This window comes from Sycon ciliatum, chromosome 1 (genome assembly GCF_964019385.1).
Source record: "Sycon ciliatum chromosome 1, ocSycCili1.1, whole genome shotgun sequence".
NCBI lineage: Eukaryota > Metazoa > Porifera > Calcarea > Leucosolenida > Sycettidae > Sycon > Sycon ciliatum.
This window is the reverse complement of record NC_088643.1, coordinates 47,195,723-47,223,596: the sequence shown is the minus strand read 5'-3', so window position 1 is coordinate 47,223,596 and position 27,874 is coordinate 47,195,723. Positions and strand designations below refer to the sequence as shown.

At 45.9% G+C, this 27,874-nt stretch overlaps 2 protein-coding genes across 2 annotated transcripts; one reads left to right on the top strand and one right to left on the bottom strand.

Annotated features, from left to right (window-relative positions):
* Positions 1–1,865: 1,865 nt before the first annotated feature.
* On the top strand, positions 1,866–3,432 carry LOC135829447 (NF-kappa-B inhibitor-interacting Ras-like protein 2). Its single transcript, XM_065341855.1, has one exon. The coding sequence runs from the start codon at positions 2,175–2,177 to the stop codon at positions 2,742–2,744; it is 570 nt and encodes a 189-aa protein (XP_065197927.1). The 5' UTR covers positions 1,866–2,174; the 3' UTR covers positions 2,745–3,432.
* A 3,206-nt stretch (positions 3,433–6,638) lies between these two features.
* LOC135829438 (uncharacterized) lies at positions 6,639–23,823 on the bottom strand. Its single transcript, XM_065341849.1, has 12 exons — positions 22,866–23,823; positions 21,131–21,221; positions 19,548–19,642; positions 19,263–19,334; positions 16,553–16,601; positions 15,036–15,102; positions 13,159–13,376; positions 12,054–12,826; positions 11,001–11,089; positions 10,055–10,112; positions 9,158–9,313; positions 6,639–7,968 (listed from the first exon to the last, which is right to left on the bottom strand). Exons 1-12 carry the CDS (start codon positions 23,388–23,390, stop codon positions 7,591–7,593), a joined length of 2,571 nt encoding a protein of 856 aa, XP_065197921.1. The 5' UTR covers positions 23,391–23,823; the 3' UTR covers positions 6,639–7,590.
* Between the last annotated feature and the right edge of the window lie 4,051 nt (positions 23,824–27,874).

Below are 27,874 nucleotides of genomic sequence, written 5' to 3'. Positions count from 1 at the left end.
TTCTTTTTCTTCCAAAGCATCCCTAGCCGTGTGGAATGCCCTCCCTTGTGTGGAATGCCCTCCCTGCTTACCTGAAGCTACTTGAAGACATTATATTGGCCCGGGCTTGAAAGTGATGACGTCCAAACGGCCAGGGAGTAGTAAGTTCACGTCAGATTTCTACTTTTGGATCCACTAAGGTGTGACTTTGCTATTGCCTCAGTGTGTGTGTGTGTGTGTGCATAGCAACCCACTCAATGCCCTCCCTGCTCACCTGAAGCTACTTGAAGACATTAGATCATTTTCTACAGAACTTTTGCATGCTCTAAATGATGACAAATTGGCTGTATCCCCGTATCCCCTCCTTTTTGAAAGTATATTTAACCAATAAAATAAGTAAAAGTGGGGAGGCTTCCTGCAGTTTCATAAACAGTTAAGAGTAGAGCCCACACGCTCTCTTCCATTAACACTACAATAATTCAACTCAATTCACAATAATTATTACAACGTTTCGGCAAATTGCCTTCATTAGGTTCCCAAAATAAGGCTTGGAATTTTTTTCTTTCCTTCCATTTGCATCTTCCTTTCTGCTCTGTTTTACTTTCTCTTTCCGTTCGTCCCTCTTGATATTTGTACAGTAGGTATCGGTTATAGCGTGGGTGTTTGAAAAGCGACTTTCTATTCTTATTTCCGATATTTCTTACACGCGATAAATCAAGTGTGACATATCAGATGCATGTGCGCTGAGACAGGATGGCCATCATACATACAACGTATCGCTGCTGTGCAGGATGGCCATCATACATACAACAGGTATCGCTGCTGTGCATGCGGGTGTTCATACAGTGAAACCTGTCTAAGGCGACAACTCACCGGGGACCAGAAAAAGTGGTCACCTTGGCCAGGTGGTCTTCTTATCCAGGTCCAGTGGGTCACCTGAACATATGCACTATACATGTACATGCGATATATCATTTTGATCAGTGCATCACACTGCACACGCCTACATGTATGCTACTATCAGGTCTCATATCATGGTGTTTGTACTGAGTGCGCAGCTTACTCTATTTATTGCGTTAATAAAATAATACGAACTTAGAAGTTGCGACTTCGGTGGTAATAGTCATGAAGTTGATTGTTCCAACTAGCGTGTGTTCCTAGTTGGAACAATCAACTTAATAAAATAATAATAATAATTGAAACCCATGTTCTGATTATGAAAATATGAGAGGTCATTCTTGTAAGCAGTATATTCTTTTACACGCCCACGCCAATACCAAGAGTTATGGACAGGGGCGTCGGACACGGTGCGCCGGTCACTACGGTATTGACCGTACCACTTTTTGCCCCGGCAGGTACCCCGTGAATCAATAAAACACACTGATCTGGGCTCTAAATTTCCAAAAATTCGGTTCGGCACCCCTCCCTCGCGAGCAAATTGTACTTCAGATGGCTAACCGTACCACACTAAAAATACCTTCCGACGCCCCTGCCATAATCCCAGGGTTATGGTCCTTATGGACTCTTGCCGATACACACTGTACTTTGAACTGTTGAGGCACCGAACATGAAGTAATAAAAACCAACCAAACCGACCAACCAGCACCCCAGCACTCTCCCTAATCCAGCTGAGAATTTCCGTAGCACAAATGGTGCCGGATTATAAAGGGACTGAACGGGTTATCTGGAACTCCCTATGATCGCCCCTTGTACTTGTAGATCTACTTATAGGCCCTATAAAAAGTCTATCGATATCCATACGGCTACGTGTATCCAAATATGACTGCATTGATATCGAAACAGTGCCCATGACATGATTCATGATGTCATGCAGAATGGTACAGATCTGCAGATGATCTGCCAGAAAGCAGATTCGATGCACCGAAAGAAGTAAAAACAGAGCAGGTCACCGAGATACTTCGGGTTTGAACGGCGTCGTGTCGTTCGTATCGTGAGCTCACCAGGCCAAAGGCTATTGAGGTAGCATGTATATAGCAGTGGAGGACAAGGTAGTCTACTAGCGGTTTGTATAAACCTGGAGAAGACACCTTGCATTCACTTGATTCAGGCGACATCTGTACCAGCTGTGTGCCCTATTTTTAGGATCTGTCAACAAAATCGACAATGGCCTTATAGTTGTGTCGTCTTGGACGTTATCATTTTTATCATTTCTGGACGAGTCAGCTCCGAGGAGAATGCCCCAGAAAACTTACAAATTAGTAGTGCTTGGACAAAGTTCTGTTGGCAAGACGTCGATACTTGAACAGCTGGTGACTGGACGTCATGTTGTGGGATCCGCTATGATGCCATCAGTTGAGGATATTTACGAATGTTGGGTAGAAACGGAGAAGGGACCCAAGGAGAGGATTCAGATTGTGGACACTCCAGGAAAGTTGTCCGTAGCACTGGCAAAGCACTACATACTGATGGCGGATGGAGCCGTCCTGGTCTATAGTGTTACAGCGAAAGAATCCTTTGACTTCGTAGTGCAGCTACGAAAGGAGCTCGATTTGCAGAGGGGCAAAGACTTCCCCTTGCTTGTGCTGGGTACAAAGACTGACCTAGTATCAGAGCGAGTAGTTGACAATGTCTCCACAGCGCATTGGTCACGGATGCACAATGTAAGACAGTTTGAAGTGAGCGTTGGTGAGAGGGAAAGTCTCCGTGAGCCGTTCCGGTATGTTGTCACGCGAATGGCGTACCCCATGAGTAGGAAATTCCTCTCAACCGGTGGTCTCAGAAACCAGCCGGACAGACAGAGATAGCCACGTGTGTCTGTGGGTGTGTGCACGGCGAGCTATTGCGTTCTGTCTCACCGCGCTCCCATTGTGGCTGCAGGAATGATCCGGTGCACTACAGGATAACAGGATAGGTGCGGCCATTGCCATGCACCAACCGTTTTGCTACGTCTGCACTGACATCCAACAGTCTACACAGTTGCCAGTCTACGGCAATTTCCCACGCGTGCGTTTGGGCATAACAAGTGAGTGCAGTCCGTGCAGTACTAGCTGCATAGGCACCACAAGGACTAGACTGATTTGAATTCACATTTTTTTCATCCTGATCTTTAGTCAGATTATTATTATTTTACTAGCAGCTGCACGAACACATACACGCAATACATGTACGTTTCGTTACGTGATGTGTTTGTCATATCTCTTTTATAGCAGCTTTTTCTTCTTCTTCTTCTGGCTGTCGATTTACATGACACTAGACTGCGGCTGAACAATGCCACTCTAGCACAGGCGTGAGCTTGTTTTCCTTCTTGAGTTTTATACGGTATATCATGTTTTATCAACCAAGTACATGTACTAGGTGCTGGTACATGCGACTCTGGCCACTTCTGTCGACTATTCGACGCTGTTGTACTTGTACATGTGCGGGTCAATGAAGTAGACGATTAGCTATTTAAAAATTGTTGTCATCGTCATGAGGCACTGACGGTGAGTTGGACTGGTGTTCACGGCAGTGAGTGGTGCGGTGAAGCTTATGTGTACACGTAACACACACTCCAGTATGCAACTAACGCGTGTCCCTAGCTCCTACATCCGATCCTGCCATGCTGGAAGCACTGTACTGTGAGCAACCGTTTACATGACTTGTGCATTGTTATCGTAGTTATTGATGACTGGTCGTTACTATCCATGTCACCAAAGCCTTGCTGTACATGTATCAAGAGTAAGCTCCCAAGAGTGAGTTTGTGTGTGTGTGTGTGTGTGTGTGTGTGTGTGTGTGTGTGTGTGTGTGTGTGTGTGTGTGTGTGTGTGTGTCTTTTGGCCTGTCAGTCAATCTGGGCAAAACTAAGTTCATGCCTATGGGCGTTGGTGTGGTGACGTCGGATATGTTGCCTTTGGGTGGAACCGTCGAATGCGTGGACAGCTTTCACTATCTTGGCTGCCAGATCACTCCTGATGCTAGGAGTAGCTTTGATGTCTCTCGCAGGATCGCCGCAGCTTCGGGTGCATTTGGCGCATTGAAGAAAGCTGTGTTTGCGAACTCTGAGTTTCCTATCGGTCTCAAGCGTGTTGTGTACGGAGTCACTGTGTTGGCGGTACTCCTCTATGGTGCTGAGAACTGGACACCGAGGCAACGGGATCTCCAGCGTCTGGAGTCGTTTCACCTGCGATCTATACGCATGGTCCTGGGCATCAGTCGGGCGCGCCAGATGGACGAGCACGTGACAACCCTTCAGGTACGGCAGTGGTGGGGTGACATGGAGCAGGTCTCGGACAAGGTCCGGCGCCGTCGTCTCCAATGGCTGGGCCACCTGGCTCGCATGGATGACCGTATTCCCCGCTCTTTGGTGCCTTGCCGTCTAAACGACCTCCACATGGCCCCCGGAAGAGGTGGAAAGACCCAATCAAACATGACCTGACGGCAGTGTCCATTGGCTTGAATGAGTGGCTTGAAACAGCAGATGATAGGTCCGAGTGGAGAACCAGGTGTCAGGATGGAGTCTACAGTGTGGTATGCTCTCGTGTACAACCTGCCGTGAAACCACTCCTATGTATGGTCTGCACACGCCGTTTCAGCCGTCCTCAAGACATCGCTAGACATAGTTGCACCTCCCGTCGCTCCGCAAAAGCAAAAAAAAAAAAACAGTGAAACAGCCGTTCACGTCCCCCCGGACTCGCAGGGCTTCATGCCGCGTCCCGAAGACAGCACTCCTTCAAGTCGCCCCATTTGGGGACACATAGCCAATCGTGGCAGTGGGCGAAGGAAGGAAGGAAGGTGTGTGTGTATGTGACTGCAAACGCGGTACTACCGGTATAAGTATCTGATGGCGAACACTCGTATGACATCACATGGTTCACATCAGCAGCTGGTTGGCTGCACGATGTAAACGGGAGAAGCTTCCAGTACAATCGGCTGTGCAAACTACATGATTGTACTATTGTTTTACCAGCGGTTGATATCTAAATGATACTCCTTGCGGGGAAAAATACAACAAAAACGTGAGCCACATCGTTCACATGCAGTATAATATTGTGTGTGTGTGTGTGTGTGTGTGTGTGTGTGTGTGTGTGTGTGTGTGTGTGTGTGTGTGTGTGTGTGTGTGTGTGTGTGTGTGTGTGTGTGTGTGTGTGTGTGTGTGTGTGTGTGTGTGTGTGTGTGTGTGTGTGTGTGTGTGTGTGTGTGTGTGTGTGTGTGTGTGTGTGTGTGTGTGTGTGTGTGTGTGTGTGTGTGTGTGTGTGTGTGTGTGTGTGTGTGTGTGTGTGTGTGTGTGTGTGTGTGTGTGTGTGTGTGTGTGTGTGTGTGTGTGTGTGTGCGTGTGCGTGTGTGTATGTGTGTGTCATTTTGTAGTAATTGTGGCTCAGTGTTGTGGTGTTGATTCTTGAAGTTATTTCGAAGTAGACAACATGACTCATGAGACCATAGTACAATGTACTGGGTATCACCAAAGTGAGAGATTCGGAAGTAATAGTTAAATGTTTGTGTGCTGATAACGATAACTCACATAATAATAATATTATCATGATTCATAATGTGGTGTATGTACCAGACACGTATTCAGCTACAAACTAATTACAGTGTAATTGCAAGTGCTATTGATCCACCCCAAAACCACAACCTCTTAGTCATGAACACTCTACAGCAATTCATTGTACTGCCACCCAACACCCGATGCATCCCACACCTGGGGATACAACTTCTAGATCCTCAAGCACAATCACACCTCAACGCTTCTTATTGCTTTGCAATGGTAGAATAAACTTTGAATTGACGTAAACTCTACGTGTGAAGCCACAGTCTCTTAGTTAGAGACACAACTGGCAACGAAGATGGGTGTTCTTCTTCTTGTTGCTTGTACATGCGAACAGAAGAGTACTAACAACTAACGTATTGTCGCACATTAAAGCCGGGCTATTCAAGTTCCTGTAGACGCCAATGTCAGGGCTGGGCTTCTATTCACATCAGGCTTCTATTCAAACCGGACATGCCTATGTGTGTCAGCACTAAACCAGGCTTATGTGCCGACAGTGTATCTTGAAAAATCAGGCTCGTATTCAAAACAGGCTTCTATTGACAGGCTAAAGACACTACGGTAAAACGATAAATTCCCAACCCAAAGGAAACAACAGAATTGGAAACATAGAACATGCAGTGCACAGACACACACACAGACACACACACAGACACACACACGCATACACACACACCTCAGACCTGCCCATCGCGGAAGCAATGATAGCAAACAGCTATGTTAGACATAGCAACTTGTGCTGGGATTGCACCATTCAACACACACCTTTGACCTTTGACGCCCATCGCCGGAGGCGATGATAGCAATGCTACGGCAGAAGCCTTAGCAACTTGTGCTGGGATTACACCATTCAACAGCTTGCAAGGCTGAAGAATTGACCGTCACTATTCAGCCTGGTCTACACCATACAGCTATTTGGAGTGACATTTTCTTGCCAGTGAATCCCTATTTTTGGTCTTTTCATTTTTTTTTCCCCCGCACACACATCACACCACATACTCCGGCATGCACTGGCTGTTGGTAACCACCCAGGAGAATGAAAGAAAAGTCAGGAAGAGTCTGAGAAAGAGAAGAAAGACGTGTGTGACCATAATACACACACACACACACACACACACACACACACACACACACACACACACACACACACGCCACACACAGAAACGGAATTGATGTGCTGATTCTGCATGCAGTGTGCCTGCAAATGTGCTCGCGCGTGGGAATGGGTTTGAGGAATTGTTTTCATTGTGCAATCAAGCAGTGCAACAAAGCAGTGCACTAAACACACAATAGAACAGAGCCGTTTCATAGAGAGGATTAAAGATGCCGACGGGCAATGACAAAAATGCAGAACCTACTGTATGATAGATAAGCCTCATGGCACACATATAAAGGTTTGCAACAGTTTGAGATGCGGGTATATTATTATCATTTTGCTTGTTCGCATTGGCATAAACCTGCATAAAGCAGATATATAGCCTTCGCTTAAGCTGCCATAAAAAAGCTCATCCTAAGCGAGAGGGTATAATTATTATAGTATTTTTTTAAATCAGATATTCGCACCTGCCGGTGATAGTTTCAATTTGGCACAGTCTACATAACTGCTGCAGATCAAAATGTAGCTTACACCAACTAAGAGAACCAAAACCGCTCTAACAATAATTGTCTTCGAGGTATACATTAGTAAATTAATAAAGTGTCTGTCGATCTCCTTTAAAAATGTTAGAAAGGCACTGTAAGCCTTGACTGACAACCGGACAAAATATATACTCTGGGAGATGAAAAATATATACTCTGGGAGATGAAACAGGGCCTATGAAATAAAACATAAACTATGTTCTCTCCTTGAATACGGAGTGAACCTTCAACAGACGACGCTTCAGAGTATTTGGAATAGATAACCGAATAAAATGTGATCAAGACCAGCAGACAGAATACCAGGTGCAGGAAATATGAGAAGATGTGAGAACAGTTGGAGACGAATCTGTGCCCATTTGCAAATAGAAAGCCAGAATGAAAGAAGATAAATAGAAATATCGACACTACCGAAAAGATTGACACAAACGTGGCCTGGAGGCAGTTTGTTTTGGTAGTTAAAAAATCATCAAAGCAAAAAAATGCTGTTGTTATTTCCGCCTACTGTTTGGAGGCACACCATCAGTGGAATCTGAGCTTCTCCATGAAAGGCTGTTTGATGAGCCAGGGCGACTTGACTGGCGAGCTGGAGTTGAAGAAGCAGGGGCTTTCCGCCGGGTCTTGCTGTTGACAGAAGATTGGCGTGGCATGGCTTGTGCTTTAGATCCAGAGTCTCTATGTGCTGGAATGCTGTTGGTACTTCCCCCCAGACCTGTTTCAGACTTGCGCCTTGGAGATGTGGCAAGCTGCGGCATGCTGGTGTGATGAGAGACTGTGTTATGTCCGCGCATGGCTTCTGCTCCGTATAAAGAAGGACGCGATGATGTTCCTGAAGCTGCGGAGCGTGGACGGGTCAAATCACTGCCTCCCTGTAATGTACAAGTACCAGGGATGAGCAAAGGCCCCCTTGCATTAGCAGGAAGGTAGCAGACATTCTGATGAACCTGAGCATGACCTATGATGCAGAATATCGTTTCAGTAAAGGAATTTATGCGCTGTTGCACATGCTTTTCAATGAAGTATACCCTAAAGACAATGCACTTCTTTAGTACTGTACAATATTTAAATATTCAGCCGATGTGGCGAGGGCTTTTATGATTGTGACTCGAGTTTCGTCCCTCGTGGACTCATGAGAGAATCTGTTCGGCATGTGTTGACGGTCACTTTACAAACAAACTACTTAACCACCTCACCAGGCACGGACGGTCTCACATTCTATTCTGTATAGAGATAACAGTCACACATGGAGACTTCAACATAATTTAACTCCTACCTTCCCAAATGAACTACACGTATGTGCTTTTCATTGACAGCATTTCCCTTTTTCTGTGGCTCCTTTATACATATTTTTTTGCTGTCTAAATACAGAAGCGGTGGGAGAGTTCCACATGAAGCACTCTCTCTTAGGCCACAATTTTTTATTTCTATGTTTCTCGTCACCCGCGCGCATACGATTCAGGAGTCTGGAAGAAAAAAAGAAAAAAAACTGTGCTGCACTGACTGTGCATGTGGGGATCAGCACACTCATGCACATGTACATATGTGGCCTAGCCTGCGCGACACATGATGCGAGGTCGGCATTTTTTTGTGCGCAATCTAGCTGCACATGCACAGATTGTGACAGAAGCTCCTACCACATACTAGTTGCTAACTATGGATGCTATTTTGCATGGTGTATTGGAGGATTTCCGTTTGAACAAAGGTCTAGTAAACTTTTTTTGGTCATTTTTTAATTTTTTTTCCACCTCTCGCATGCGTTTTTAGATTTTCAGGTGACGAGAAACATAGAAATAAAAACGTGTGGCCTTACACGAGGCTGTCATAGACTGTTACAAATTACGACCCCATATTAGGTAAAGTGGATTTCACTGTTCACGTCATTCTGGACATTACAGTGTAAAGTAAAGCTAAGGTGCTGCTGAGTCTGAAGAGTATAATGCCAGGCTGCCAGTTGCAGTCCATGGCTTTCATGGTGTTATCAGGGTGATATAAAAGACAAATTCCTATCTCATACAAAGAGAGAACGTTGCACAGTGGCGATAAATCGAGAACTCTTACTGGTAGTGCATCTGGCAATGACCATGTCGAGGCAGTTGGTGAAACACTCGACTGCATCGATGGGAAATCGCTAGTGGATCTCCTACTGGGTTGGCCTGATCCAACGTCCATGCGGTCAAGACTGGCAAATGAGCTGGTCCGTGACTGAGACCGACTCTGCAATAAAAAATGTAAAACTTCAAAAATTAATGTCATGCATTCCAGACACATAGGTTGTTCTGCAGGCGGTAGAACACCACTACCTTCATGACACAAAGGATGTGGTCTTCTGCATGAACAGCACGGGTATGCATGACATCTCAAGACATGGGTTAATCTCTCTGACGTGTCAACCTGGTTCAAGGGAGCACAACGATATTGGCAGCAAGTCTGATAGCCAACTCGCCTGCTTCAAGGACAAATTAAACCCGTCATGCAGCATTTCACAAGTCTGGTGGTGAACAGCGTTATTGATGATTGATCGTGGCGTGGGCCAACAATCGACTTAAACATACTGACGAGCATTCATACTGTGACTAGTAGGGGTGAAACGATCACCGATTTTGTGTATCGCTATCCTTGTAAGGAGCCGATTATTGAATATAGTTTCGATCATCAATGTTTGTTCCAAGATTGTGAAACAAGCATTCTGGCTGCACATATCTCACTCGGCTATCCCACACATCAATATGCAGTCAAGTAGAGTACAATGATTCTGTGCATGGCGAATTCACCTGTTGCTGTTCAAAATTTGCGACAAAGGTGGTTGCTACATACAGCCTTCCATGGGTTAGATCGCTTCGTCATAATGATCGATTACTCAAATAACCGGCATGTATAATCGTTTCAGCCCTAGTGACTAGCAAACTATTAGCAGTGCAAAGTTTTTTGTCTGAGCAAATAACACAATACATGTACCTTTTTTCCACCATCGCAAATTTTGCTGGACAAGGCAAACTCACTGCATCCATTTTTCCTGCAGAATTGACAACAGCCACACACACACAAACGCAGACAGGTAGACAGACACAGATGCGAAGACTGATGTGTATGCACTGCCGTATTTATGTATGCACTCTTATGGACTGCCCTGTCCATGTATGATGCTCCCCTGCTCTGTGCTGCGTCTACTGTGTTCTATGTATGTAACTCACATGTCTTATATATGCATGCTTGTTGTACCCTGCACGCACTACGTTCCTTATGCGTGCCTTGCACATATCCGTGTATTACCTAACTAGGATTCTATGCGTATGCATCTGGACACTCTCGGGACCCCCGTCTCTGTACTGCCTTCTTTTGTACCAACGCTTATCCTTGTAGTTTTATTAGTTTCCTTTGTCTTTTGTCCTTGTTCATACAAGATAACAGAACAACATAACAAAGACGAAGAGGAAAGGCTGCAACTGTAACAGAGTGACTGCGAGTGCTGCATCACAGCTGTTATGTGCCAGCTTACTGTTAGGCTACAGCCTGTCAGCGCAATGTGCGCGCAATTCCTCTATAAAATAACCTTCTTGTTCTAAGAACAATGTCGAATCCAACAAAACCTTTCTTCTGTGCGTGCTGAACGGATGCAGCAACTGCTGGTCCACAAATACACTTCTTCATTCTTGCTATCTTTGACGTCTTCTTAAATTTAATGCCTCCAGGGAGTTGTTTCTGCTGTGCTAATGGGTCCTGAAAGGATGAAACAGCACTGCCTGCAGATTGAGCACCGAATCCTACGTGCAAATGAAATACTTGAAGTAAGAAAGATTACAACTCAGCAAAAATCAATAGGAAAGAAATTGTCGGTGCAGCAAGGTGTAAGTGCTCTTGCAACAAGACAGCAACACAGGAATAGTACATCAGTGGTACCTACCTCATCCAGTCCATGTGTGTGGTAAGTTTGGATCGAGCACCGGACGTCATGTCCAATGCATCCACTTCCTCCGGTGTCAAGCTCATCAGCTGAGAATCACATAGATCGAAAGGGTAGGGGATGCCAGACTTCACTACATGTAGTGCTCACGTCAAAGTTCAATGCCCAACACCTTGTGTAAAGCCATTTCGCTGTAAACTGAAAGACTCCATTTTTGTAGGGCTGGTCAATGTAGTCTCGGTAAGATGTCTTTGAATAGTTGCCATGCACCGTATACTTGCGTATATTGGTAAAAGCTAAGCTAATCAGGCTTTAATTCAAGATACTAGTACAGTGTACCGGTATGCTTTTGTGCAAGACACTACGGTACCTACCTCAATGGAAATGGAAATCTACAGAGTTGTCTCACAACACAGACAATGCTGACATCCACTGACATTTTAATAGGCTAGGTACATGAAAGGCTGACATATTATACTAGTACTCACTGGTTGAGGGAATCAAAAAGGGAAAAGTCTGAAGAAAAAATTGACTGTCACCACCAGGACTCGATTTCCGGCAGGGGTGTTCAAGAAGCAGATCATTGCCAGTCCCCTTTACCCCTTTATCCGGCATTTGTAATACATCCCCTGCAGGACTTTTTCCAGTAAATAGTATACATTCTCAATATGCGTAGACTCCACTGTAGCCACCCATTGTGACCATACATCTTCACAACACTCTCCAAATGGTCCCTGGGCTACATTGGTGTAGGTCAGGGATCGCTTGGAGAGTGTTATGTGAGGATGTATGTTTTGAGTGTCCAAGTACATGCACATTGTATGTGTTGGTATTCGATGTATGTTTTGAGTGTCCAAGTATGTGTTGGTATCCGTTAAGCCAGCACCCTTCCCCGACCCAGCAGAATTCTGGCAAACGGATGCCGCCAGATTAAAGAAGTCTGACTGTACATGCACTCTCTCTCTCTTTTTCTCTCTATGACATGATTAACAACGGATTGATTGTACTAAATAGTATGAAAATAGCAGCGCACGCACAGGCACTCTAATTTACCTTATCAAAGTCATAGTCTTCCAGCGTTGTAGTGTACTTGTGCAACCGCAAGGCCTTCAGCCATTCCTGAAGTGAGGGAAATGTCTTCATATCCCCAGCACTGCCGTAAGAGCCTAGAATGTACGCCTCTGCTGGACTCGTCGGCGTGGTTTTCTTCCTCCGCTGTCGGTTGCTGGACTCGTTGCCACTGGGGCACCGAAAGCTAGTATCTTCATCACAGGATGACCCAAGGCCGGGAGGACTCATTGCACCCGAGCGAATACTGGCATGAGGTGAGTTTGTTGATCTGCTGCTGCTGGTCCTGGATTGCGGTGATGGACAGAGTGTAGGTGGATCACGGAAAGACATCGTCAACGACTGCCTTGTTGATTTACTGCCAGCAGTAGATGGCCGGGTAACATCAGGAGTGGTCTCCATCTTGCTGTGCTTGATGGAAGGCAAAATATTGCTTCGCATTTTCGCATATTTTTCTAAGTATGCCATTGGAGCCGATGCGATGACTTTGTGGGGTTCGTAATAAACAACTCCGCCACCGATTCGACGAATAAAGCAAGGGGACTTCTGAGGAATCTTGCTGTGGGGGTCCTTTTGAGGATTTTCATCCACCTCGGCAATAGGTGAGTGTGGTCCATTAAGAAGACTTGGAATACCACTGGACCCGGGTTTCAAAGAAGGGAGGCTGTTCGTATTGGATTGAGAAGCTGAATTAGAAGTCGTAGTTGTGATGTAAACATTCTGATATTTAGCAGCATCTGTTGAGCTGGATGGGGACACTATGAAAAGAGGAAGAAAAACAATACCGAAAGAAAGGGATGTGAAGATCGAGCAATTTCTGTCAACTTGTTCCACATACACAGCGTATGACAAATACATTTGGAGAAAGGTTTTACACATTTGAGGTGAGTGCCGTTGAACGTTAGAGGCAAGGAAGATTTCTGCAGAATCCCACGAAAATCCCACCAAAAATGGAATTGCACTAATAACTATGCCTGTGAAAAGTGTGTTACAGAAGACAGTACCAGCTATAAACACATTGACAGATACCCTGATGAAGTGTGTAGCTCACTAGTATAATGCAAAGAAGGCAGCATGCACATGGGCTTACAGCTATCCTGTGAGTAGCGTGGTGTGATGTCCGTCGAACTATCCACAGACCCAGAGGCGGATGTAGCAATTGAAGGTTTGGACGCACGAGTAGGTGAGCTTGCCAGATCTGACAGGCTACGACTACTCTCTAGGCTGTCTAAGCCCACACCAATAGCGCTGAAGAAATCAATGACAAGCTGACTACTGAGCACATCACGTGGCAAGTCCAGGAATTTCCTACACACAGCGCATCCAAATCAAAAGGCGGAGAAGTGGCTAAGAGTTGGTTCACTCATCGCCAGTACCCACCGGTACTGGGAGTGCCTCTCGAAGTGTCTCCTGGTGAATTGTGGTTAGGTGAAGCAGAGTAAGCAAGAGTACATAGCCCCCACAAGTGTGCAACTGCTTGCACTTTCTCTATCCAGTGCTGCAACGGCTGAGTTTCACACCACATGACATTGCTCAATAGGTTACAACAAGAGCACGTGACCTCCAAGATTGTACAACTACACTATGGGTGCTGTCCCGACGGAATTTCAAGTTGACATCACTTTTTAATGATTCAATGCGCATTGTACACATACCGTAAAAATCCCGCCAGAGCGCCCCGTCTCTCCCATCCGCCCCTCCCTGACTTCGTGTCAGGGAAGTGATTGATTGTATCCTCGTATGACTCTGTGATGCCGTACTGTACTGCAGACACGTGCTCGACCCCGTTGGAAATGTGCGCAACAGTGCCCGCCCTCTTGACCAGGGATCGCACAAACCCTGGGTTTTGACGGGTCTGTACGACTCCTAGCTCTTGACCTTTGGACGGTGTACGAGATGCACGAACAGTTTTCGTAGGGTGAGCACTTTTTCATGTAGTACTGAATGCGGTAAGTAGGACTCTCCCATCCGCCCCTCCCCACCTGAAGCATCGAGGAGGTAGGGGCGCTCTGGCGGGATTTTACGGTATTACCAGACATATCCTGCCCATACATGGTGGACAAATCCCCATTTGATCCTGTACAATAGTGCAAGGAAACGCATGTGATGTGCTGACGCCCAGTACAAGCGGTGTACATCACTCGTGCAAGGAGCATTGCATCGTAAAATGACTCGAAATTCTGCTGAGACAGCTCTGTATGCGAGAGTTGCACACTCTTGGTTACAACAAGAGCAAAATGACCTCCACTCTTTGGGTTCCGCGACAGCAGAAATTCATATAGGTAGAGGGCTGCACTGCAGGGTTCTAGCTAAGGACCGGGGGGAGGCAGCCCCCCCCCCCCCACTCATTCTCAACGTTTGTGTTTTTTCAGTTCATGCAGCGAAAATGCTGCCACAAATCGATCGTTCCGAGTGCTCTGTGCACCCGTACATTGCATTTTTCTCCGACAAGGCAATAGAGGAACATGGAAATTAGGTGAACTGTTGTTTTCCTTACCATCGCCCTACAATTTGTTCCTGTACAACTCCCTGGTGGTCACATTGCATTCTTTGTCAGAAGCTATTGAACCATGTCATGTGATGTGAATCTCTGCTTTTGCATCAGATTTGCTTACAGTTCAAGTAGATACAAAATTCAAATACACACTCAGTTGGTCAAGGTTCAGCTTCCTTAGCATGCCAAAAAAAGTCCATGTGGCTTATACTAAGATGGTCAAAGGAACCGTGATGTACAGGGTAGATGTTTGTGTTTCGTGACAAAAAATCTGGGTGCAGCTTATACACGGGAAAGTACGGTAACCCTGTCCAAATCTCAACCTCTTCCCAAAGTTTCGCAAATGAAGTGAAGTGAAGATCCATTGATCAATCGTGTAGTCGTTTCAAGGTGGCAAAATGCTGGCATACATTCGTAAACAAGTATTTTTAGTTTACTGTGCTTCAAGTAGAGTTGGGTATACTTGCACTTACTGTACAAGCTCCGATATCTCAGGAAGCAATTTCTTTGCTTGCTCATATGTGTTCAATGATCGTTTGCCTGGAAATCCAGGAATAAAAAGAGAGAAAGAAGCAACAAAACCAAACCGAGCTCAGAAATTTGACAACAGATCCGACCTGGAATTCCAGTAGCTCCTGTAGGTGTAGTGAACATACCGTAGTAGACACCCTTAGCAAACGACGGTAACGCTATTTTTTTACGGTACTCGTACCTTGATCACCCAAATAGCGTTGAAGCTGCAGCGTATAAACGTTATGGGGGCTGATTTATCGTTGTGACCAACGGTACGTGTTTTGGCCAAATATTGCATAGTCCGTACGCATTTCACCTTGTATCGCGTATATGGTGACAAAAATGGTTGTACCGCGCGAAATCAAAGCTACTCTCGTGGCAACAGCGTACTAAAAATAGCGTGCATCTTGCTAAAGGTCGAACCCAAATCACGGTATTTTCCCCCTTACGATAATACCGTTACAACATAACGTTTTTTGCTAAGGGTGTCTATTATCTCCCTTATAAACACGGTACTTACAAAAAGAATAGAATGGGATACGGAGCTTGGGTTGGCTGTGACTCAGAGTTTCACGCCTGTGGCGTATCTTATTCTATTCTTTTTGTATGAAGCTCTGCGCCCCGGTGCATTGAGCACTCTTTCGAGGACCACACCCAACTTTCCGTGTGTAAACACGGTACTTATATTTTTTCAACCCACCTCGCACCCGTGCTTATAGAGGAGACCGTGATAATACTGGAGACCGTGTTTATATTTTTTCAACCATGAAAAAGTCAAGAAAGTTGCATACCGGTAACACACTGAAATTGGAATTTAACTCAGATTTCATGATTAGAGAACAGAGAGAAGAAAAAAGATTGATGCGGAAGTGGAAGTCACGCACGTGCACGTGGAGCACTTTTATGTTTTATATGACTGTATGACTGGCGCACAGCTGCATTCCAGTATTATCACTGTGACTATGTTGGAGACTGTGCGTTTGTATCTCAACAGCCCTCCGACCTGTGCTTATAATGGAGACCTGTGTTTATAAGAGAGATACAGTCAGACCTCGCTTATCCGGTCCTCTTTTATCCGGACCCCTCGCCATCCGGAAGAAAATCGTTGGTTACCGATTTACAGCATATGCCATGCATACATACAGTATGTGTGTTCGATTATCCGGTTCCCTCGCCTATCCGGATATTTTTGTGGAAAACGGATGTGTGCGGTTATGCGAGGTCTGACTGTAATACGGTAGTTGAGAAGCCTATGTTGACAGTAGCTGGATAGCACTGCTTTGGAGTATGAATAAGTTCAGCACCAAGGTAAGGAAGGGGGTTTCTGGTGCAACCTGACTGGCATGGTAGCAACGTGAGACAACAACACTAACAATGCCTAGACCTCTGCTTGGCAAAAAGAACACAACAAATTGCAACATATTGCAACATATTGCTTTGAGTTTGCAACATCTCAACAAGTCAAAACAGCACTCACTTGAAAGGCGTGGAACTTTCTGCATCGCATCCTCATTTTCATTGTGAAGCTGCAGCAGCCAGAGGAAAATTTAATAATAGAAGCATGAAACTGTCAGTAAACGTTTTCATCGTGGCTATAAAATGGTGCTTATATTTAATGGCAAGATTGAAAACCCGTTCCTTGAGCATGATATCGACAAGTTATTAAACATCACCACATCACTGAACAAGTCTACAAAAGAAACATGCTGAGAAAGCCAGTGCCTACTTATAGGACAGGTTGAATTTCACAGTGTTTGCCTTGAAACAAGAAGTCCCACAAAGTACTGAAGTTGAAAGGAAACCTGTTTGGGCCATCCGTGAGTCGAGTGCAAATATTTTTTTAACGAAATGTTATCGTAAAGTCTCCTCATACCCTCCCTCTAACCAAGAGGAACTCACATAACCCCCAAGAGTGTGCAACTGCCTCCACGACCTCTATACAGTGCTGCGATGGCAGAATTTCACATCACGTGACATGGTTCAAAAGGTTACTCAGGCTAACAGTGCATAGTACATAGTGACCACAAGAGAGTTGAACCCAAAGCTTCGTTGCGTACAACCAAGAGGGGGTTAAGCCTAGTTCACATTCGACGGGGCGCGACGGGACGCGACGTAAGGATCGACGGGAAGCGACGGGACAGTCTGACGGCGTCCAATGTGAACACCAGGAATGGGAACGCAACCGTACTGCCGTACGGATCGAGAAGTGACGGGAAGAGTTGGATCGATCTAACTTTTCATACCGTAGACGGGCGTAGACGGGGACGCAAGCGTACAAAACAGCTGCATTTTGAGTGTGAACAGGAGACGGCGTCGTGCGCCGACTGCTTCCGATCCGTACTTGGAAATTTTAGCATTTCCAACACTGCGCTTCCCATGATAACTCGCAGAATGGCTAACACGACTTGAGTTGAATTTTAGCAAGATAAGGTCTGATGTCACGTATGGTATTTAGGCATAGTTCAGGAGCGTGACAGACGAACTGTTTTATCATTTCCTGGAGCTATTATTTGAATGGCACACCTTTCAAAGCTACTTTTTGGTCTTCATGAAAAACTGGTTTTATGAACTTGATTCCAGTTCATTCAAAGAGAAATAGTTGAAAAGAAGTCCCGAAAAACAAGAAATTAGGCCCAAAAGTCTGACTCACCCTGTCACGGACCGTGCCTTATGACTGGCGCCGTTCGCTGTTGAACGACGCAACGACTGCAGCATGTCGTGTCATACGAATCGTACAAGATTTTACAGCTCACCCCACCTTCCCGACAGGCCCTTACGTCCCATACCGTCAGCGTTGTGTCGAATGTGAACTAGGCTTAATGTACTCTTGGTACAACCCTGTACCTATCATGACATGCACAGGACACAAATAATGTGTACGGGTCCGTCACGTGATGCGAAGTTCTGCCATCGCAGACCCCATAGCTGAAATTGCACACTCTTGGGGGTTATGCACTCCTGCTCTAACGAATACACATACATGATGAGCACTGCATTCAGAGCACATCGACATGCTGACAGCCCACTGATGAAGCAAAGAGCACATATAGTACAACATATTTTATTTAAAACGGTAGTTTGGAGGCGGTCGACCACGTCTGAGATGGATCGACGTCGTCAAGAACGACTTACAATGCATTAATCTCTCGCTTCTGCATGCTGTGCAATCTGCTTCTGATAGAGCTGCTTGGCTCGAAATTGTCAACAGATGCGTTGACCTCATGCAATGAGTGATATGCGAACTGTCATTATTAGAGAGGTTCCGCATAACGTAATTACGTTAGTAAAAAACGTAGTCGATCTACGGAAAGTCTTACGGAAACTGCATGCGCATCTGGGTTCCGCCATACCGAGTTTTCAAATCACGTAGCTGCCCTTGGCAACTCCGAATGCGGCAGTGTACGACCAGATCGACCTGGGGAGAGTCATAAATTTGTACCCAATCCACTTACGGACCAGCTACGTTATCAGAGCCCTATCTACGTACTCTCCGTAGACAACTTTCCGTAAGTGGAGTGCAAACTCGCGAATTCACGGGTTTTTCCCGCCCACTAACGTAAAGTTGCTCAACTTTACGTAGTGCGGAACCTCTCTAATATTATTATTTGGAGGCGGTCAAACTAATTTCGCAATCAACAACTTCGCATGCAAAGACACAAGTCCACACCATCAAGAAGACACTTCCTTTACCTAAACGTTTTCTTTCCCTTCTCCTCAGGAAAGTATAGGGAATGGTGGAAATTTTGAAAGACACAATAACTATAATTACATGTAGTAATGTGTCTTTCAAAATTTCCACCATTCCCTGTACTATCCTGAAGAGAAGGGAAAGAAAACGTTTGGTAATAAAGGAAGTGTCTTCATGATTTGGTTTAAAAACCGTTATAATTATTTACGGCCGACTCTTACGTCCAACGGATCCTCTATTACAGTATCATACTTGGGGTGCATCTTTTTTTTAATTCTCTAGGAAAAAAGAGAGTCGGAGAAAGGTGGAGAACAGTTTGTTCCTGCTTCTTTGCGGCGCTTCCATAGATTGGAGCAGATACGATGCAAAGCCTAGGAGCTGTTGCTCTGTGTAGTCCTGTGAATGCAATCTAAATTACCTACTTCGAAGTACAAGAATTAAAGTCACTTCCAGAACGAGTACCAACATGGACACTTAGTATTTCATCTACTTTCCTTACTTTATTTTGGAAAAGGATGAGGTCGGTGTAACTTCTGCTACACCGGTTGAATCCACCATCAGACCAAGTTACCTGCGGTCGGTAAAGAAAAGAAAAAGATACAAGTACATGCCATGAGACAAGGGCGTTTCCATAGCAATATCACCAAAATGGGTAACCATAATATTATTACCTGAACCAGATACTAGTACCTGAAAAATGCTACTTGACACACAGCCCTACTCCTAACACGATGTTTGCCACAGGTGTCTGAAAACAAGGAGGCTAGCACATGCAACTACTTACTTCAAATGAGTAATCAAAGCGATAGGCATCAAAAGGACCACTTCCACTACACTTCTGGCATCCAGTCACCACAATTGTCTCCGGAATGACGTCATCTATGGGTGCACAGCGGTAAGGCATGACAATTACAATTGAAGTACATAGATGGTTGTGAGCACATTTATAAGCACATGAATATTAGTATCTCTCTTCTTCCTTGCGCTGTTGCTATCGCCTCTCTGCTGCATTTAATCCATTGTCCATGTTCATTTGATTTTGCTTGTATTTCACCTGATGATAAGGCATGAAAGTATACTAGTGAAAACTATCAAAGTGTTCAAGAGCCTGAAGTGTGTCCTACTTCTAAGTATAAGAAGAAAAGAGGACCAAAGGGCTACAAGTTACGCTATATTATCCACTAACACCACCAGTTACTTTACAATCAGTGTTAGCAAGAGTAGATAAACAAGAGTGTGCAACTCCGGATCTGCAGATACCCCCCCCCCCCCCCGCGGCGGAATTTTTTGTTGACGTCACCTTTTTTCAGAGAAACGCGCATTTTGCCGCAGAGCAGTGTGAGAGCACGTGCTGGGCACCGACCTTGTAGTGCAAAGCCCGGCCAAGAGCACGAGGGAAGACTTTCCGAAAGACTCGCAGCGCGTGCGTCGTCGAAAAGATTACGTCAACAAAAAATTCCGCCATGGGCCTACCCATCCGCAAGTTGCACACTCTTGTTTATCTACTCTTGGTGTTAGTGGATAATATAGCATAACTTGTAGCTCTTTGGTCCTCTTTTCTTCTTATAAATTAATTTTTGGCTCTCCACCCAAGTCTAACTTCTAAGTATAATTGCGTATTTATTATGTCAGCAAACATTCCAGACTTCGCGTACAGCTTAATCATGGCGTCCATTGGGTGTTCAGAATCATGCACATTGTAAAACAGTGAGATTGTGAGTGTAACATCAGTTTTTCATGACATACAGGATCACTCCTTATCATGCAGATTTGTTGTGTGTCAAAGTACTTGTACATACCTGCCAAGTATAGACGTAGATGGTGCTTTCCTGGATCGTCAATGCAAAAGCCCGGGATTTGCCTCTCTTTTTTCGGGATACGTCAATTTTCCCATAATTCATTCATTTTCAACTTTTCATGGTGACGTCATTGATTAAATAATGATGTAAAAGATCCATTTTACACAATGTCAGGTTATACAATCACATGTACATGTACATGTACCATAAGTCTTTCAGAGACAAAAAAAACTTCCACATCGCCACCAGGACAAACTGTGCGTAACCATTCCTTTTCAGTGTTGTGGCTGAGATCCTTCCTGGACTGCATGCAGTATGCCAGGAAATCGTCAAAACTGCAGTTCACCCCGTTTTTGAACTTTTCGGGATATTTGAGAAGGATTTCGGGATTTCGGGAGGTCATCCAAAAACGCGGGATATTATAAATCCCGAAAAAATCGGGATACTTGGCAGGTATGCTTGTAGGCTGGCAGATACGCTCTCAAAGACTCCTGCATCAGCAACCAAAAACACAGTTTTTCAAACCAAAGAACAGCAAGGTGCAGCAAAGTATGCAGCGCCATCTCACCACAGTCAGCCCAATTCGTGCTGCTGGTGTCATCTTCCCAGCCATTGTCCACCATAGGACTAGTACTTTCTGTTCCTGTCTCAAGAGACTTCTAGAAGGGCAGAGAGCAAGAACAGCAAGAAGATGTAATACATCATTGAGCTGGCACAAAAGAGACGAGAAGAAAAGGTGTAAGAGGATTTCCATTTGAATTAGGTTTTGGGGGGGGGGGGTGAAAGAGACAGTCATACTAGTAAGAAGTAGTGCAGGAAGCCCATCAATAAGCATGCAATTGTAGCGATGAGCCCCCCCCCCCCCCCCCCCCCCCTGTGACAATGTGGCGCCCCCTGCTGTACTCATTTGTCGATTTTTGTGTTTTCAAGGAAATTCAACAAAAATGTAGTCGATAGTCGTAAAGAGGCGTCAGAAAGGCACACTTGTCTGGGATGAAGTCGGGGTTCGCTCCTGTATTTTGCACACCGTACTCGTGCGATTAGTGTCCCTGGGGCACTATTTTTCAATGTGCATCACAGATGGGGCACTAATCAAGAGAGGGTACTATTTTTCAATGCTGGTGAATTTGCATCATCCAGCATAAAACAAAGAAACACAGAGCCTAAAGTTTGCTGTAAACTATCACGACTCAACAGAAACGGCAACAGGAACAGCGATCATGATCCTGAAACCACCAGTGCAATGACATGGACAAGATCATTAGCAAAAGAACATCAAACTTGCACATGTGCTTGGTTACAAGGCCGGGGGGGGGGGGGGGGCACTATTCGAGATGTGTTTTTTTCTGTGTTTCTGTGTTTCTGTGTTTCTGTGTTTCTGTGTGTGTGTGTGTGTGTGTGTGTGTGTGTGTGTGTGTGTGTGTGTGTGTGTGTGCGTGCGTGTGCGTGCGTGTGTGTAGACCAGGCTGAATACTGAATAGTGGCGGTCAATTCTTCAGCCTTGCAAGCTGTTGAATGGTGCAATCCCAGCACAAGTTGCTATGGCTTCTGCTGTAGCATTGCTATCATCGCCTCTGGCGATGGGCGTCAAAAGTTCAAAGGTGTGTGTGTTTTTTCTGTGTGCGTGGTATGATGGGATGCACAACATTGCTGCTGCAAAGAGGGCTCTAATCGTGCGAGTACGGCATTGCATGGCAAGACACTTTCGCAAAATGGAAAAACGGGTTAAGGGGTAACTGTTTCCCTGCCCCCCCCCCCCCCCCCTACAATTTTGACCTGGTTAGAACCCTGTTCTCGATAACTGGAGCTGCACAGCTATCTTGCGTTCACACATCAAACGGACCGTAGAGCATGATTTGACCTGTATGTCATGGTTTTGTTACTGGTATTATCCAGAGACTGTCGCCGTGCTCAACTCAACTATAGACAGACCTGTACGTGACATTGCATAAAGGCAACATTCATGTTGCTCACCGTCCACATTTACTTCAAGCAGGGCTGTAGTTTAGTATAAATATACATGTACAGTCTATGATCTGCCAGTGCTCTGTTGGATGACCGGCATGCCGGATAACTCGACTTCAACTGTATTTGGATGCTTACTTGGCTTTGGCCTTGGTTAGACTTCCTGCACTTTGCTAGTAAGATATGATCTTACCCTTACTCGAAGGTTCTATCGCTGGCCAAAGGGCTGTAGCACAGTCCTTCAACCTAGAGCCATACCCTCGATAGGCACATTGCCTTTGGGTCTTTTCATAATAATAATACCATCCCAGTTTACACAAAATGTATCTTGCACTGACCTCTTCCGCTGCCGGATCCAGGCTTGCGACAGGGATAACTCCTTGTCCTGCAGACAGGGCTTTGCATGCTGTGTCAATCCTCTCCCAGAGATTCTTTCTTTCAGCAAAGGAAAAAGCAGGGTGGTTTGCAGCCATGTAAAGCATTAGCAAGAGCTCTTCTCGAACGCTTTCATCTTTGACGCCTTCTTCGTCAATGGTGGTCAATGCTGGGTAAAGCAGATCACTAGCCATTCTATGATCTGAAGATTTTAGGAAGGCTAACAATGCCAGACAGTTACTCCTATCCTTCACTTGGGATAAGTCCAATGACGAAGTGACATCTGAAGCTGGCTTGATGAACTTATTTATTTCGTTTTCTGCATGCTTCAGAGGATGCTCGACTTCCTTGAGCATACCCTCCAGCAGAGTGAGGAAGTATCGCAGTTCTAGTGCCGTGCAGCATTTCAGCATTCCACAAAACACATTTACTCGGCTACTTCCACATGAGGCTTTGAACCACAGCAGAACGTCATCCTTCTCGATCATGGCTCAATGTTTTCCGGGCCGCCAAACATACGATAAGTGTTAGAAACGTGCCATCAAAAGCCGCAATGCTGTAGCCAGAGTTTCTCTCCTCATCCGTGAACAATTTGGCCGACCAAGTTTGGGAGAAGTTTCTAGACTTCAGATACTAGATGCAGATGTCCATTCCACAGGAGTTGGTAAATAAAATATTAGGTATTAGTAAAATGAAGAGTACTCTTGGTAAAATGCTATTCCAATGATCTTAGGCGGGTTCTTAGGTTCTTTGGGAACATTGACCGAAACTAACAATGCTTTTACTGCAGACGCATCGACCTCTGCCTGTCCATATCCGCAGATTTGGAGGCCACCAATTGGCCTTCAATTTCCTGAGAAGACTCTCATATTTCCGAAGTTGCCGAAGTGGCTTTCGTATGGAAACCGTTTGTTGTAACCTGCACCTCGACCTCTTCTCTACCACTTGTTGTACTTATCAAAGTGGAATGCGCGATATGCATGCACCGACCTTAGCCTACCGACAGTACCGTACAGCGTCCTTACCGTACACACCCAACAACGACCCTTTCTTCCTTTGCTTTTTACCAGGGGGTATTGATTAGTATTGTATACATGTACTACTCCCTGCTTTTTACGAGTTCATTGCATATTGCCGCATATGTACTATCAAGAGTACATAACCCGGTTAACCCGGTTATGTACTCTTGGTACTATGTACTATGTACATGTAGCTGATGTAACCGCGAAATCGCCGGACCCCATGGCATGGGTGGGTCAGGGGTCTCTACCAACCGCGTACCGGCCAGATTGTAGGTGGCCATCGGAATGGTGTCGGGCCCACATTTCCGCGATCCGAGGGCTGCAGGCAGTTTTGGAACCGTTGGCAACACATGCCCTATTTGGTGATCTCCTGCTCATACAGATACCGGTACATGGTACATGTATTGCCAGTATTGGTACCAAGTCCAAGACTCAAAGAGTGCATGAACACTTTTTTGTTACATGTATGGTATAGCCCTTGCAAGCTTGGCGGATACAGTGTAACAGTATAGCTGCACCATCATAGGTAGCATAATCACTGGCATAATTTGGGCATTATGGAAAGCATAATTCAGCAATTTACCGAGCATAATCTGCCAAGGGCTGTTTTTATTGAGTTCACCATACATGTACCGCAGCATAGTCACATGATAGCACCATCATTGGCATAATTCTTCTCCTTCTTCTTCGGTATCAAAACAAAGATGCTAGAAATAGAGACAATTGAAAGGATGCTAAAATATCTGATTCTTGCTCAACCGAAACAGTAGAACGTGCCGTTACGGTAAAATAACTATGATACTAGAGGCCTAGCGCCTGTACGGGAGCTAAGCTTCAAATAGTTTGTGTCCAATCCATTCGCTGATTACTAGTATAAAGTCTTGGCAAGGACTTAAAGCAGTCCTTCCAATTGCAGAAACTGAACGACCAGGCATGGCTCGGAGAGGATGGCTTCTCGTACATCTGTGAACACAGCCAAATTCGAGAGATCTCTGCTGCTCTTCCAGAACGGACACAGTTTGAGCAGTAGGTGGTCGGCGTTCTCAGCCGAGTCCCTACACACCATTCGCAGTCTGGTGCAAGAGGGTCGTGCCGAGATTCGATGGAGGTACTCATTAAGGAGACTGCTGTGTCCAGTGAGGAGCTGGTTAAGTGTAGACTTAGTTTTGCGCCCAGTGTTGTCTGGGCCAAGCTTCTTGAGCTCAAGAAGTGGTCCCGGGCAGGCAGTGACATTGCGGATGAATGACTTACGGGGCTGCTTGAACAGGCAGGTCAATGTTATCCTGGTCACCATCTCACCCCAGCTGATTCGGATCTGCCGTGTTGTTGCCCTTGATGCCACTGCTGACCCACACCACATGAGCAGATCTGGACTGTTCCGCAACATCGGATAATGCGGAGTATGATGAGGTCACATCGGGGCTCAAAATGGTATGGATCACCCACAACGCCTTCCAGGAGTGACCTGCTGTCCATAATGAGGACGATCTCTGTATCAACGTTGACCAATGGGAGTGCTGCTTGAAGGGCCACTGTAGCCGCTGCTCAGCGGCCTCCGCTGTAAACGAGGTAGCGATCTTTCCAGCGGGTACGCTGCCACATTTGACCTCTCTAGCTTCAACAGCATTGCTACAGTGCTCTTCGATAAAAAAAAGCCACCTCCGCCAACTCCATCTTCGGTAACACTGCCGTCTGTCCAGATCACCAGTCGGCGCGGGGCTTGACACATCCGATACACATCGTCGAGGCATTCCATTGCAGCACTGAATGAACATGGCACGTGGTTCATCACACCTGGAGCAGGCTGACTTGTGAACAGACACATATCCGTGATGTACTTCCAAGGAGGTGGGTGCTCTCTGGGTATAGCCCTTTCCCAAAGATGCTCGCCACTTTTTTCGCAACTTTTCGTTGTTTAGGAAGAAATCGCAACCTTCGCAACTTTCTTCATTTTCGCGAACTATTTCGCAACTTTCCGCAACCTTAGCGCAATTGGCGACATGGCATGGGGTCAAAAGGTCAAGTCACCGACTCACCGACTAGAGTCACTAGACTACTAGTAGACCTACATGTTGGACAAATGCATACTCGTACTCGCTCATTTCTCGCCTGCCTTCACTGCTTCAGACTGATTTCAGAGAAACAGTAGATCAACGGTAGTTGTGATAATGTGCACTGAAGTAATAGTTCCCTTTGCTTTGCACTGGAATGATGTACATGTAGGATACATGCAACAGGCTACTGGCACTGTGTAAAGAGAAGTGGTGGTTCACAGCAGGAAGGGGTGTAGATCTACGAGTTTGCTGTCGATGCACTTCTGCTATTTCTGCTAGGTCCCTTTTTTTGTAGGTTTTTGCACAAGAACTCTCCGGTTGCGATATTAGCAACTATTACTTTTGAGCTTTTTCTGAAAATATGGATTCGATTTCAGCAACTAGCACTTGTTTTGGCACGGTTGCGAAAAGCATTTGCGAAAAATTATGGCATCTTTGGGAAAGGGCTATCTCTGGGACAGAATTTCTAAGCGTGCCTGTGGTAGATGCTGTTCTGCCATCTGACGCCATGTGGTCTTCTTCAGGCGGATGCGCTGCTTGGGAGGAGTTTGATGCGAGAACGTGGCTAGATGGAGTTGGAGTGGGGTGTCGCTTGGCAGTATTGGCGATGTTGCTGGCTTGGTGCGAGATGCGGGTAGTGAGAGTGGGGGCACCCGGCAGCACATTCATGGAGGAGACTGATTGGTGTGGATTGGGTGCACCCAGTCACCACACGTAGGCATTCAGTGGTTGTAGGCCACCTGAAGATGGTGTTGTCCTTGTTGCGTGGCGAGGCCAAAGTACGCGGGCGCTGCGCACAACCCAGACGACAGGACATACTGACTAACCAGCCGGTTAGAACTTTGCTGGTCTAAACCCCAGGCGGTGGAGCATGTTGCCTGGACGATACGGAGGCGCTGTTGGATTCTTTGTCGAGCAGCAAGACACTGTTCAGCATAATTCATACTGGAGTTCACCAGAATGCCCAGAAACCGAGCAGAGGTGGCAGAGGGCACAGCTGTCCCGAACAGAGACTGAGGGATAGAAGAATCGCGGATACAGGATGAGGTAGACATGACTACCTGGACGGATTTACTGGGAGATACAGCTCTGGCGGCAGAACTCAGCAACATGATCCAGCAGCTGCTGCATAACTGACTGTAGGCGGACCCGTTCTGTTTACTCGTCACAGCAATGCCGTCAGCATAGAGGAATGGCATGAAATCTGCAGATGGCGTTGATAGCTGAAAGCGGTCGAAGGTAGGCGGGATGTAGATTACCCACAGGACAGGTGAGGGGGAAGCACCTTGGGGTACGCCACGATCTGTTGTGCTTTTTTTTTACTGATTCGGAAGATCCCCATTTCGTGTCAACTGTGCGACCACGGACAAAGAGTTGATCTATCGGAGCAGGTGCGCTGGAGGATCGAGTGCACGAAGGTGGGATAAGAGGATATCATGGTGGACATTTTCATAAGCCGCAGATGCATCAAGAAACACACTGTTCACACTGTTGCCAAGCTGCTGTTGTTGTGAGATCCACTCCACGAAGGAGCAGCATTGCATCTCGGCGGACATAGCCCGGCGGAATCCAGCTTGTACTGCTGGAATAGCGTGCGCCTGTTCAAGGAAACGCGTGCCGGAGCCGCCTGGTGATCACGCGGTCAGCTACCCTCCCCAAGGCATTCGTCAGGCTGATCGCGATAGGCTCCTGGTTTGCTCTTCGGCATGGGCAAGAGTTGGCTGGACCTCCCGACACTTTGGGACAAAGACCAGTCTTCCAAGAGAGGTTGATGACTCGTGTCGATTCTGTGACAGCAGTTGGGGTGAGATGCGAGCATGATTGGAGGTAATTTCTTCTCTTGTTCATTTCTTTCCTGCTGTTATACCTCGATCTTTAGGTAGACCTACTTGTTTC

Bases quoted from the DNA above. Each gene is read 5' to 3' on its own strand.
- LOC135829447 (XM_065341855.1), top strand. From the start codon at position 2,175: ATGCCCCAGAAAACTTACAAATTAGTAGTGCTTGGACAAAGTTCTGTT.
- LOC135829438 (XM_065341849.1), bottom strand. From the start codon at position 23,390: ATGATCGAGAAGGATGACGTTCTGCTGTGGTTCAAAGCCTCATGTGGA. The intron at 10,113-11,000 runs GTAGGTACCACT...TCAATTCTGCAG, and splicing joins ACACACATGGACTGGATGAG to GAAAAATGGATGCAGTGAGT. The intron at 9,314-10,054 runs GTACATGTATTG...TTTTTATTGCAG, and splicing joins TTTGCGATGGTGGAAAAAAG to AGTCGGTCTCAGTCACGGAC.